General features: G+C 36.7%; 1 protein-coding gene across 5 annotated transcripts in view; it reads left to right on the top strand.

Annotated features, from left to right (window-relative positions):
• Positions 1–14,260, top strand: part of LOC127833654 (phosphatidylinositol 3,4,5-trisphosphate 5-phosphatase 2A-like) — a 148,772-nt gene that overhangs the window by 89,253 nt on the left and 45,259 nt on the right. For all 5 annotated transcript variants that reach the window (XM_052359047.1, XM_052359049.1, XM_052359048.1 and 2 more), the window contains 8 exons: positions 3,364–3,427; positions 5,173–5,320; positions 5,895–6,063; positions 8,147–8,287; positions 10,335–10,428; positions 12,131–12,208; positions 12,970–13,119; positions 13,695–13,830. In XM_052359047.1, coding sequence (XP_052215007.1) covers positions 3,364–3,427; positions 5,173–5,320; positions 5,895–6,063; positions 8,147–8,287; positions 10,335–10,428; positions 12,131–12,208; positions 12,970–13,119; positions 13,695–13,830 — 980 coding nt within the window. The remainder of the gene's footprint in view (positions 1–3,363; positions 3,428–5,172; positions 5,321–5,894; positions 6,064–8,146; positions 8,288–10,334; positions 10,429–12,130; positions 12,209–12,969; positions 13,120–13,694; positions 13,831–14,260) is intronic.

A 14,260-nucleotide genomic window follows, 5' to 3' on the forward strand; every position in this document is an offset into this window, starting at 1 on the left:
ACATTTATGACAAGAAATATGTTTACGAAGTTCGTAAACAAATTCATATGCCTACGCCATTTTTCAGAAAAATTAGTACAGTGCATTATGGGACACAGCTTTCATTGGACGAGGGAATTTAGATTGAATGCAATACGATACATGTACAAAGAAATGTTTTATTGCGTCATACGCAGCATGTGAAAAACGTGCTTTCCGTGGACTTTCTGATAACGGGCAAAAATTTAAGTGCATCTCTGTTAACTATTACACTGCGTTAGCATGTAAATAAATCGTCAGGATTTTTAATTTATTTTTCGTATACGTACTGAAACATTAAACACACACAAAGATATTTTTATTTATCAAGCATGTGTAGCATATAATAAACGATAACACACTTACTCAGCCATAGTTTATACAATGAAATACAATACACGATAAATACAAAACATAAACAGGTAATCGTTTTAAATAACTTTAATTTGATAATTATTCCGCTTGCACTTGCCTTATTGAAATTAGCGCACCGAACTGCTCTGATAGGGAATACATGTAATAAACACCGACTCGCGAGTTTTCACACCTTTATTGACATTACACAACAGATTAACACCAATTAGCTGTCGAGTGTCGTTTAACCTCTAATCGATTAAAATCAGTTAAACGGACGGATAAAGCAATCAAGCTGTGATCGCCGGCTTCTTTGAATTTATGAAAAATACATGAAGTTGCATAACATGGATTTGAATCAGAAATGGAAGGTTGGAGAAAAATTGGGATCCAAGCACCCCCCGCGTTATATTGGACACAGCGTTATAACGGACCGCACTATATTGGAGTTACAGTGTATTCATTAATATGCATTGCCATTAATGACATTGTTAATATTTTTAAAAAATCCTAGTTTTAGTCACAACAACAAGATTTTTTCCGAATCCAAATGGACCTGACAATTGTTTTACTGAAGATGATTTACTTTTCATGATTTATGGGGAATGGATTCCAGGATGAAGCAAGTGCCAGATTGTTGTCAAGAACATCTGTTGTCTGGCAAAGCTCTCTGGTACCTCAACAATTTTCTGTAAAATTTCATTCCCCCTGCAATTAGTGTGCAATGCTTGCATGTATGGCGATATATGCAAGTTGGTGCTGGATTCTGGAAATGTGAATGGAGAGTGTGCTGTGGATGTTTATGTGACTAGAGGAGTATCAGTTTAATATAGGTATCGCAAAGTAACTGATTCAAAAAGTGATTACTAAGGGTATATGATTTTAACCCATTTAAGCCTAGTGGACTCTCCCATCCTTCTAAATTGGATCAATTTATTTCCTAAATAAGGAATGTCTAGTATATTTATTTCTATATTTAGAATATTTCTTACAGAAATTCCTTTAAGCAAACAGTGCAGACCCTGATGAGACTCCGCATCATGCGGCGTCTCATCTGGGTCTGCGCTGTTTGCCAAAGCCTTTTTTCTAGACGCTTGGCATTAATGGGTTAAGGGTATGGTTATTGCTCTATTATCTTTGCAAGTTTTTCCTAGGATATCTGCATATATGACTTGCATTAGGAATGCATAAATGAAAAGTAAATGCTTGTATCTTGTTGTAATTGGGATTTAAAATAAGGCACACATTTTCCAGTTCTTAAGATTTTGTACTTTGCCAACTTGATTTGATTTCTAAGTGCCCCCAACATTCCAGCATTTTAGTTCGAAAGTTAGTGAGGAAAACACATGACATTATATTTGATTTTTAGCTCACCTGAAAAAAAAAGGTGAGCTTTTGTGATCGGTCTTTGTCCGTCGTCTGTCCGTCCGTCCACATTTGTTTGTAAACACTCTAGAGGCCACATTTTTTTGGCGGATTTTCATGAAACTTGGTAAGAAGCTTTGTCCCAATGATATCTCTGTCGAGTTCGAAACTGGGTCATGCCGGGGCAAAAACTAAGTCACTAGGTCAAAAAAAAGAAAAACCTTGTAAACACTGTAGAAGTTACATTTCATGCCCAATCTTCATGTTACTTTGTCAAAATGTTTGTCTTAATGATATGTTGGTTGAGTTCATTAGTGGTTCCAGTCCATTGAAAAACATGGCCACCAGTGGGCGGGGCAGTTTTCCTTATTTGGCTATAGAGAAACCTTGTAAACACTCTAAAAGTCACAATTTTAGCCCAATTATCATGAAACTTAGTCAAAACATTGGTTTTATTGATATCTCAAACGAGTTCGAAAATGGTCCAGATTGGTGAAAAAACATGGCCGCCAGTGGGCGGGGCATTTTTCTCTATATGTATGAAGTGAAAACATGTGAACACTATAGAAGTCACATTTTTGGCACAATTTTAATGAAATTTGGTCAGAACATTTGTTTCCTAGATACGAGAGTTTAGTTTGAAAATGGTTCAGGTCCGTTGAATAACATGGCTAATGGGGGGGGGGGGCAGTTTTCTTATGTTTATATAGTAAAAAATTAAAGCTTGTGAATACTCTAGAAGTCACATTTTTTGCCCAATCATCATGAAACTTGGTGAAAAGATTGGTTTTATATATATCTCAGATTAGTTTGCAAATGGTCCCGATCGGTCAGCAAATATGACCATTAGGGGTGGGGGTGGTGGGGCAGTTTTCCTTATATGACTAGAGAGAAACCTTGTGAACACTATAGATGTCACATTTTTTGCCTAATCATCGTGAAACTTAGTCAATACATTTGTTTGATTGATTTCTCTGACAAGTTGGAAAATGGCTTAGATCGGTGAACAAAACACTTTTTAGCTCACCTGATTGCTCAGGTGAGATTTTAGGATGGGTCTTTGTCCGCCTTCCGTCCGTCCACATTTTTAAACACTCTAGCATTCACATTTCTCAATTATTTATCAAAGTTGCTGAAAGATCTCCGTCAAGTTTGATAATGAGCAAAGTTGCATAATTAATAATAATGTCTCTAATAGATTGTCAAAATTTTCATTATATTATACAAAATCCTTGTTAACTCTCTTGAGGTCACAATTTTGTTTCAGATTTTATTAATCTTGGTCATAATATCTATTTATTTAAGCAAAGTTTGATGTTTGGTCATGGGGGTCAACTCAAAATATAGGTCACCAGGTCATATCTTACAAAAACAAAAACACTCCATAATGGTTCAATAATGATGAAACTTTACCAGGATGTATGTCTGGACAATATCTAGGTCAAATTTGACGTTTGATAAAGATTGAATGAACCCACTCCTCTCAGGTGAGCGAACTAGGGCCATTTTGGCCCTCTTGTTTTAATTCTTTGCAGGTGGCAATCCAAGTTTTGATTTCTTTGATTTTTAAAGGATGCTTTTCATTGTGCACAAGATATCATCTATGGATTGTTGCACTGTTTACAGAATGCAATCCAAGGTGCATCAGTACAGGGTTCTACCCGGCCCAGACTGCAAGCTGCATGTTCAGGTAACTTACAAGAATAGCTCACATTGTAGCCACAAGTTGGTATCCATAGGAGCCTCGCTGTAGGGAAACTTGGCTTAATGCAATATTTTAATAAATTGTCTTTTTTCAATAATGCATTGTATGCAGTTTTACCTTTAGTATTTAATATATTTTGGAAAGTAAAAGTAAAGTAGATACTTAAACTTATAATATTGCTTCATTATGCCCCCCTACGAAGAAGAGGTGGTATATTGTTTTGCTGGATGTCGGTCTGACGTATGTCAGTCAGTCTGTCGGTAGACCAGTTCGTTTCCGATCAATAACTTGTCAACGAATTGACCAATTGGCTTGATACTTCACATGTGCATTGGCCTTGGACAGTAGAAGACCCCATTGAAATTGGGGTCACCAGGTCAAAGGTCAAGGTCGCTATCTCACTAAGTGTGAAAATCATTTTCAATCAATAATTTGTTAACCAACTGACCCATTGGCTTGATACTTAACATGTGCATTGGCCTTGGACAGTAGATGACTTCTATAGTAATTGGGGTCACAAGGTCAAAGGTTAAGGTCACTATCACAATAAGTGTGAAAATCGTTACCAATCAATAAATTGTCAACAAATTGACTGATTGGCTTGATATTTCACATGTGCATAGGCCTTGTACAGTAGATGACCCCTATTGAAATTGGGGTTACTTGGTGAAAGGTCAAGGTCACTGTCACAATAAGTGGGGAAATTGGTTCTGATCAATAACTCATCAACGTATTGACCGATTTGCTTGATACTTTGCATGTTTATTGGCCTTAACCTGAGTAGATCAACCCTATTGAAAATTGGGTCATTAGGTCAAAGGTCAAGGTCACTGTCACAATAAGTGGGAAAATCATTTCCTTTCAATGACTGGTCAACAAATTGACCGATTGGCTTGATACTTCCCAGGTGCATTGGAATTGGAAAGTAGATGACCCTTATTGAAATTGGGATCACTAGATCAAAGGTCATGGTCACTGTCGCAATAAGTTGGAAAATCCTTTCTGATCAATAACTTTTCAATGAATAAACGGATTGGCTAGATACCTCCCATGTGAATTGGCCTTGGACAATAGATTACCCCTATTGCAATTAAGGTCACTAAGTCAGAGGTCAAAGTCGCTGTCACAATAAGTGTGAAAATTGTTTCTGATCAATAACTCATCAACAAATTGACTGATTGGCTTGATACTTCACATGTGCATTAGCCTTGGACAGTAGATGATTTCTTTTGAAATTAGGGTCACTAGTTCAAAGCTCTGTTTGGGGGGCATATGAATCGGACAGCGGAACTCTTGTTTTAATGGATTTGCTACAAACTTAATGTTAATTGGATTTTATCTTTAATTCTAACAAAATGAAACTATGCCCATGTGTGCATGAAAGCATTTTAACATTACAACTATAATGATAAAATTACATCACTGTTACGAAAAAAGTGATGGAAAAATGTTTATTATACTTAAGGTATAGACAGATAAATACAAATGAAAAATGCAACAGGGACATGAAATAAATGTAAATTTATGTCCATCCAAAGTGTGATGTCTTATATAATAGTCACATAGTAAAGTGTTGATGTAAAATAGACTTTCATGGTAGCATAATGTAAAATAGACTTTCATGGTAGCATAGTGCACTGAATTAATGACAAATCCTTAGATTATCTTCCTAAGGCAAACAAGAAGACACAGCAAACCTATTATACAGTGTGCATGGTTTGTGATTGCAGTCAGAAGGAGGTTCTATTCAGCGAGGTTACAACGACCTGACAGAGCTGATAGCAGACTACATCAAGAAGAAGGAGAACAATGGCCTGATTTGTGCCTTGGTGCACCCTGTACCACCAGATGGCTCCTCAGAAGATGTCACTCTCTCAGGTAGGGAATGCTGCATCCATGTCATGTCTTTCTTACTCTTTCCAAAACGAATGATCCCTTTACTGCTAAGAAGCAAAGAGAAAAAGCTTTATGCAACCAGCATAAAACCTGCGAGTAATTTGCAGTCTGTTCAGGTATTATGCTGTTTGCTGCTCATCAGTATGTTAGGGTTGGAAATGAAGCCTTGTAAACTTGAGTCTTGTAATAAAGGTCTTTAATATTATTGGATTTTTGGACAACAAATATGTCAAAATGTTTATCTAAGTGGTAAAGGATTAAATATAAGATTTTGTACCTTTTGGCACCCATGATAAGCTGTGTGGTCGTGGTTTTCAAAATGAGCTGCGTTATGGTAAAGCTGGGTCTGATGCATATGAATAAAGTTTTGTCCCAGATTAACCTGATTAGTCTGGATTTTCGTTCAGAAAATACTTACTTTTTAGAAAAATGGCATAAAGTGGAAAGTTTTGTCCTTGATAAACTTACTGCAAAAGCTTGTTTAGGACTTTTCTTTACCCTCATGCATTAAGCCCAGTTTTCCCAAAATGTTGCTAAAATGAACACAATATTTCAGATGATGATGAGTATGACGAGGAAGATGAGGAGGATGAAGACGAAGACTTTGTTGAGATGCCTCCTCTCAGAAGTCCCCCGCCTGGCCAGAAAGAGCGCAAATCCAACGGTCATGCGGACCATGACAAACTAGATCTCCAGAAAAGATTCACACAACTTGATCTGTCACAGTGTGTACAAGATAAAAAAAAAAACTAACAAGTTTTTTATTTTCTTCGTAAGATATTACAGACATGCACACATACATACAAGCATTTATTAAACATAGTAGTGCTGCAACAATACGCCAAAAACCGTATTGCAATATATTGTCAGTTCAAAAACCCGTATTGCAATATATCGCAATATATTGCTAACTTGTACCAAAATTATAACTTGCCAATTACCCAATAATCCCATAAATTCCAATTTTAAAGCAAATTCTGGTAAATATTTACTATAAATGTGCTCAAGAATAATAAGAAACACAAACATTTGCAAATTTTCTTAAGTATCAAATACATTTTTGCAATTGTTACTATTTAAAGATGTGATGAAATAACGTTCAACCGGGGCGTTTTTCCCACTGAACACGCGTAATTCAGCTGACGTGATGTTCCCGTTTTTATACAACACAAAATACACCCATATTTCCATGCGACGTTCTACATGTCTGTATAATTTTCGCGCGCTTTTTATTGAGACAAAGGATAAAGCACTTTGTATTTGACGCTATAATTTTTTATTGTCGCCTTAGCATTCAAATTTGGAAGCGTGTTTCCGAAATTCGGATTACAAATAATGCTCAAATCAGAATCGAACGAAACATTTACAGCTGTGCGCAATTAATTCAACGATAATCTGTTCAAAAGCATCGAATGAATGCTCCCATGTAACAACGCTACTCCGTATAATACACTTTTTAGAATGCTTTTTTTACGTAAAAAATAATTTACACTGCTTTGTTTTGTTTACCTTTTTATCATTATTTCGGATGGCTTTTCTGGACGAAATGTGTATGAATTTTTGTAAAATTTTCGTACCGGTATGATGAAAATCATATCGCAATACAATATGCGGATTGCGTATTGCGATATATACCGATATACCGGTATATTGTTGCAGCCCTAAAACATAGTATTTTAAGAACATGTATTGGAGGGGAACATAAACTATTCTTTCCATAAGATACAACATGCATACATGCAAGCATGTTATTTACAGAATATTTAAGTGCAGCTATTTGAGTACAGCATACATGAAGTTATGAAACATACATTCATTTTACAATTCATACGATTGAATATTGCTAGCACTATAGCAACAAATTTGCTTACATATATTATAAAACTTTTGTTGTAGGTATGTACATCTTTTGTCTGTATTTACCCTTTGCATGCTGGGAAATTTGTCTTCTGCTAAAATGTTGTCTGCTGAATTTCTAAAATTAGCATTTTCTTCGATTTTTTTCAAAGAATACTATCAGAATAGCAAACAGTTTGGATCCTGATGAGATGCCACGTTCTGTGGCGTCTCATCTGGATCCAAACTGTTTGCAAAGGCCTTCAAAATTCGGTTCCCGCACTGAAAGGGTTAAATTGTGTGTACAAGATTTACAATTGAGCCTCATTCTGTGAAAACTGGGCTTAATGCATGTGCGTGAAGTGACGTTCCAGATTAGCCTGTGCTGTCTGCACAAGCAAATCAAGGACGACACTTTCTGCTTTTATGGGGTTTTGCGATTAACGGATGTCTGTTTTTAACACAAAAATCCAGTGTAGGCGAAAATTATTGCCCCTGATTATCCTGAGTTTACTGCACAGGCTAATTTGGGACAAGCCCTAAAGCACTTGCATAAAGTCCTTTTTCCCAAATTGTGGCTCAATTTAACTCTGAAATACCCATATATGGTGATGAAAAAAGTATTTGTATTTTTGTATTTATAGTAGCATATTGATATTGAGCTGTTACTTTCTTGTAGTTGGAAATGTATGCATTGTATTGCTTTCCCCGTAATAATTCTTTATGAAAAATCTAATAATGACACATGGTACAAAACTCATTTACATATGGCAAAACAATATCTAAAAAAGAGCAGCATAAGCAGAAATTTGAATGGTAAAACTGCAACAAATTGTTATTTGAAACTTATTAAGGATTTATATTCCACACTAAAAATGATCATTGAATAAATCTGTGTCTTTTAAAACTTGAGCCTTTAAATGTTAATTTATTGCATGATTGCACTTTGACCCGACATTGTTGACCTTTCAGATGTGAAGCCAAGTTCAAGCAGGCCTTGAAGGACTACATAGACCATGGTGTGTCCAAGGACTCTGCCTCTCTGAATGCCGGGGACTCAGAACTGCACGAGTTCACAAAGCTACTCGAGTCCACGGCTGATGGACTCAGGAGGTAACCCAGTAGAGCCTGTAGTCACTGAGCTATGAAATGAGCTGTGTTTTTGGGTGTAATGTTAAGTCATAGGGACTGCCTTACTGCATAGACTGGATTTTGGCTAAGAAGAGACTTCCTTTGAACATAAAAGCGGAAAGTTATGTCCCTGGTGAGCCTGTGCAGACCGCATGAGCCTGTGCAGACTGCATGAGCCTGTGCAGACTGCTAAGGCTAATTTGTGATGACACTTAACACACATGCATTAAGCCCAGTGGCCTATTATTTTTTAATATTCACTTAAGAATTAAGTCCATATAATGTATTATATAATATAAACAAATAAATAAATACCATTCCAAGAACAAAAACGTTGCTTTTTGATTTACTGCAGTCTTTAATTATGACAAAAAAACAGCTTTACTTTATGTTAGTATAGCTTGTCATAACTGTTCTAATAGTCATTAATTTCATTAGCATACATAACATGTATAAATTGTGTTCTTTATTTATACTTGGTTTTCTACAATATTCTGTTTCATGTGAAAAAACAATTGACCTGCTTTCTGGGAAGATGGGTCTTAATTCATGTGCGTAGTGTCATTTCATATTAGCCTGTGCAGTCTTTTGGCAAATTAGGCATGTCATTTCCCGCCTAAACTGGATTTTTGCCCATAAAAGACTTCCTTTGTAAGACAAGTACCATTAAAGTGAAAAGTGTTGTCCCCTACCTAGACTGTGTAGACTGCTCAGGCCTATCATGGAAGATATGCACATGCATTAAAGGGGCCTTTTCACAGTTTTTGGCATGTTTTGAAATAAAACATTAAATGCTTTATATTGATAAATGTAAACATTGGATCTTAAAAGCTCCAGTAAAAAATCAAGAATAAAACTTAAAATAGGAAAAAAAAGTAGCCGCAGCTGGACTCGAACCAGTGACCCCCGGAGTCGAGGAATAACCTGGAGTAAAAACACATTAGCCCGCTCGGCTATTCTGCCAAGCATTCTTAGTTGAAGTATTTTATGCATTATACCAGCAATCTTCGTAGTTTCACAAAATTTAACGACAACAAACGAACTCTCCAAATTATTCAATCGTTTTGTGTTGCAACGCTTTATAATTTTTAGGTTTTTAAATCGTCAAGAGATGCATATATTGGCTATATGAGACCATGGTAAATGTTTAGTAATACTGTTTCCTCACAAATATCAAAGCTAAAATGAAAATTTGTGAATCTGAAACAACTTTTTTCAATTTTGTCAATTTATCAAACCGTGAAAAGATCCCTTTAACCCCATTTCCCAGAGCAAGGCTCAATATAGTATCAGTCGGTTAGTGAAATATGACAGCCAGTGTTTTCCAGGATGTTCCAGTTATATACAACAGCATGGAAGTGGTGTTAAGAGTATTTTTCACCCTTGAAAATGTTGTATAAATCTAAAATGCACTTGTTTTACCACGGACCCGGACTCAAAATATTTACTGCATGGTTCTACCAAGGACTCAGGCTCAAAATATGTACTGCATGGTTCTACCAAGGACTCAGGCTCAAAATATGTACTGCATGGTTCTACCAAGGACTCAGGCTCAAAATATGTACTGCATGGTTCTACCAAGGACTCAGACTCAAAATATGTACTGCATGGTTCTACCCAGCTGAGGACCAAGACTCAAAATATGTACTGCATGGTTCTACCAAGGACTCAGGCTCAAAATATGTACTGCATGGTTCTACCAAGGACTCAGGCTCAAAATATGTACTGCATGGTTCTACCCAGCTGAGGACCAAGACTCAAAATATGTACTGCATGGTTCTACCAAGGACTCAGACTCAAAATATGTACTGCATGGTTCTACCCAGCTGAGGACCAAGACTCAAAATATGTACTGCATGGTTCTACCAAGGACTGAGACTCAAAATATGTACTGCATGGTTCTACCAAGGACTCATGCTCAAAATATGTACTGCATGGTTCTACCCAGCTGAGGACCAAGACTCAAAATATGTTCTGCATGGTTCTACTCAGACTCAAAAGTGTTTCATGATTCTTTCTTATTTTGTAGAGAACTCGACAAGTTCATGAGGAACATTGACACTCTTCATGAGCTGTTGAGGGTTGGGGACAGAAAACACTCAACACTGGATTCCAAACAAAAGGTACGAGTGCAGTCATACAATCAGAGAGAGATGTTTACCATATGAAGACATATTTGGGTGTTTATTACACTTTGGGCAAATTACAAACTACTTTTTGTAATGATGTCTGGGAAAAACCAGCTGAGTGTTGGCATGTATCTGAAGAACTGTATTGTACATTTAAGGAAGCTTCTTTTTCTAATAATTTGTTATATGAAATTATTTTTCTTCGTCTATCAGTAACAGTTTGTGTGATGTGAAATGGAAATTAGAATTCTTATTTAAGCCCAAGGTAAATGAAATTTAAGTGCAAGGTAGGACATAAAAATTTATTGTCCCCTACCGGTTTCACCGGAGGGGACTTATGGTGTGCGCTCTGTGTGTCCGTTAGTCTGTCAGTCCCTGAGTCTGTCACACTTTTCTGGATCCTGCGATAACTTTTAAAGTTCTTCATATTTTTCACTAAACTTGAAACATGGATAGATGGCAATATGGACACTATGCACGTCATTTCATTTTGTTCCTTTGTCAAAAATTCTGATTGCTTTGGCAACAAATAAAAAAAATCTGACAATGGTGGAGCCGGTAGGGGACATATATTGCTTGGCAATAGTCTTGATAGTTAGAAAATTATACTTATTTTTTATGTTATGTCTGAATATTTGGATTTTGTGTCACAAAACTTATGACAAGATATTTAGTTAACTGCTTCTTGACATGTGGTATTTTAGGTGTCCCTTCATGTGATACTTAGTTGACTGGTTACTGTAATGTACATTTCCGTTAATATTTTTTTTCACGCGATAGTTTGGAGGACATTTGGGTGTAATGTCATATTTTTAACGACTTTTGCTTTTTACTATTTTTATTTAATTGGTTCGCAAAATATGATATTAAAGATGACTGGTCATGTGGAATTTCAGTTGACTGGTTCTCGTCATATGATATTTCAGTTGACTGGTTCTCGTCATATGATATTTCAGTTGACTGGTTCTCGTCATATGATATTTCAGTTGACTGGTTCTCGTCATATGATATTTCAATTGACTGGTTCTCGTCATATGATATTTCAGTTGATTGGTTCTCATCATATGATATTTCAGTTGCCTGGTTCTCGTCATATGATATTTCAAGTGACTGGTTCTCGTCATATGATATTTCAGTTGACTATTTCTCGTCATATGATATTTCAGTTGGCTGATTAATAACATATGATATTTCAGTTCATATAGAGTTTCAGTGGACTTGTTTGTGATCTATTTTAGTTGACAGATTAATGCCATATTCAGTTTCATTATTACCCCACAAATGAAGTTTAGGTGGGGAGTATAGAGGAGTGAGCTTGTCTGTCTGTCGGTCTGGTGGTCAGTCAGTCGGTCTGTATTAAGTGTCAGGCGCTCTCTATTTGAAGTTGTTTTCATCTGATCTTCACCAAACTTGGTCAGATGTTGTATCTAGATGATGGCTAGGTCAAGTTTGAATATGGGTCATGCCGGGTAAAAAATTAGGTCACGGGCCACTTAGTGCGTTTAAACATTGAGCATGGTGTCTGCTGTTTTTTGTGAAGACAACATGCAAAATATTCTGTGTCAATGCGGCATGTGGGGGTATTCGTCACGTCTGTGACAAAGCTCTAGTTTGACTGGTTCACATGACATTCAGTTGGCTGATTAATCTCATGTAGGATTTTCAGTTGACTGGTTCCTCTGATGTGTTATTTCAGTTGACTGGTTCTGGCCTGCCCTCTCTGCTGGAACAGATGTCGCGTGTTAGGACCAAGGTGCTGAACATCCAGACAGAGGTACGGACACTGGTGGCCGCTTTCTGTGAAAATTGGGCTTAATGCATGAGTGTTGAGGGTCATCCCTGATTAGCCTGCACGGGCTGATCTAAGTCTTAACTGTTGTGTTTTTTTTAAAGAAGAGAGCTCCTTGTAACAAAAACACCATGAAAGCTGAATTTTTTTGTTCCTGATTAGCCTGTCTACAGTGCACAGGCTAATCTGGGATGACAGTTTTCACACATGAAGCCCCGTTGTCCAAGAACAAGGCTCAGATATATTGATTAAAAGCGAGTCAGTTTTTACAAAGCTTTTCTTAACAAAGTTTTTCAGGGACACATTGCAACTTAAATGAAATATATGTGTCAGATAATCTTGATACCTGAAATTCTGTATTTTTACATTAATTCTGAAATGATTTTTTTGAGTGATAAAGTAGTTTAATTGCTTTGTTTGTTTCAGACTTGAAGGTAAATATTAACTTGCCACAGGATAAGATTTTGCTTCATATAGGCCCTGTTCTGAGAAACTAGGTTGATTTTTTTTGCATAAAGTATTGTTCCAGATAAGACTGTGCTGACTCAGGGACAACAACTCTTTGCTTAAACTAGATTTTTACTTAGAAGAGTGTTGCCCCTGATTAGCTTGTTCGAACTACACAGGCTTATCTCTGACATACATGTATATACTTTACCCTCATGTATTAAGCCCCATCTTCCCAGACCAGGGGTCATATATGTTTCTGTACTCTGGTCCCCGATGTACTGTTGTGTTCGATTCAGGCCCAGGAAACCATTCAACTAACCACGATTCCCTCGGAGTACGAGTTCCTGGACTGTCATGTCTCAGAGAAGGAATTTGTCGCGGGCATAGTGGCCGGTCCTTTCCTCAAGTCCAAGTACCGACCTTACATTCCACAGAGCAAGTTTGAGGTATGTGTTTGTGCAACTGTGTGCGCGGTGGGTACATGACTTGAGAAATGTTTAACAAAGCTTTTGAAGTGTTGACACAATCATGTATTTTGATTTCCTTTTTCCTCTGAAATAAAAAATCTTAACATTGCTTCAGGTCAATAGAATGAACATGATGTTTCATTTAACTGGACAATTAAAAAAAAATTAACTTAACTGAATGTGTACCTATGTAAATTTTATAAATGTGTAACTATTGTAATGATCAAAAGAGCTTGGTGCTTATGGGTGATATCTTTACTGTTTGTTCCTAACATCCTTACTGTATTAGGGATATTTCCTTACTGTTTGTTCCTAACATCCTTACTGTATTAGGTATATTTCCTTACTGTTTGTTCCTAACATCCTTACTGTATTAGGGATATTTCTTTACTGTTTGTGAGATGAACAGATATTCAAATAATTTTTATTATTAGTTTATTAAAAAATTTCAAATAATTGTTGCCATCTCTAATATTTACTGATATGCTGCAATTCGTCACCATGATATCCTCAAGCTTTCCTAAATTGTATGATGTTGATTTTTTTTTTCACAGGTTAAAAAGATCAAGCATGGGGGTAAAGCAATGTCGAAGATAACTTTGAATGTAGACCTGCAAACTGGCAAGTACTCTGTTCTAAAGTTGGCTGGCAAAGAGAACCTGGCGCATAGCTCCTTCGATCATGACAGAAGTAAGCTGGATTCTTATTGGTGGTTTTTTCTAGCTCCTCTTGTAACAAAGCTTGATTTGTATTGGATGTTTTTATGCCCCCAGATCGAAAGATCGGGGGCATAATGGTTTTGGCCTGTCTGTCAGTCTGTCTGTCTGTTTGTCATTCATTGTATGTAATTCCGTCTTTCCGTCCGTCCGTCCGGCATATCTTGGGGGTTTTACTTGAAACTTGGTATGAGTATATATATGGATAAGAGGATGATGCACGCCAAATGGCATTGCACACCATCAGATAATAACAGAGTAATGGCCCTTTGCATCTTGAAAAAATGCTGTTTTTGTGTGTCCGAAGCCATATCTTGGAAGTGCTTTGACGGATTTCATTGAAACTTGGTATAAGTATAGATATGGATAAGAGGATGATGAAGGTTGGCGTTGTCCATCTATCC

Source organism: Dreissena polymorpha, chromosome 6 (genome assembly GCF_020536995.1).
Source record: "Dreissena polymorpha isolate Duluth1 chromosome 6, UMN_Dpol_1.0, whole genome shotgun sequence".
NCBI lineage: Eukaryota > Metazoa > Mollusca > Bivalvia > Myida > Dreissenidae > Dreissena > Dreissena polymorpha.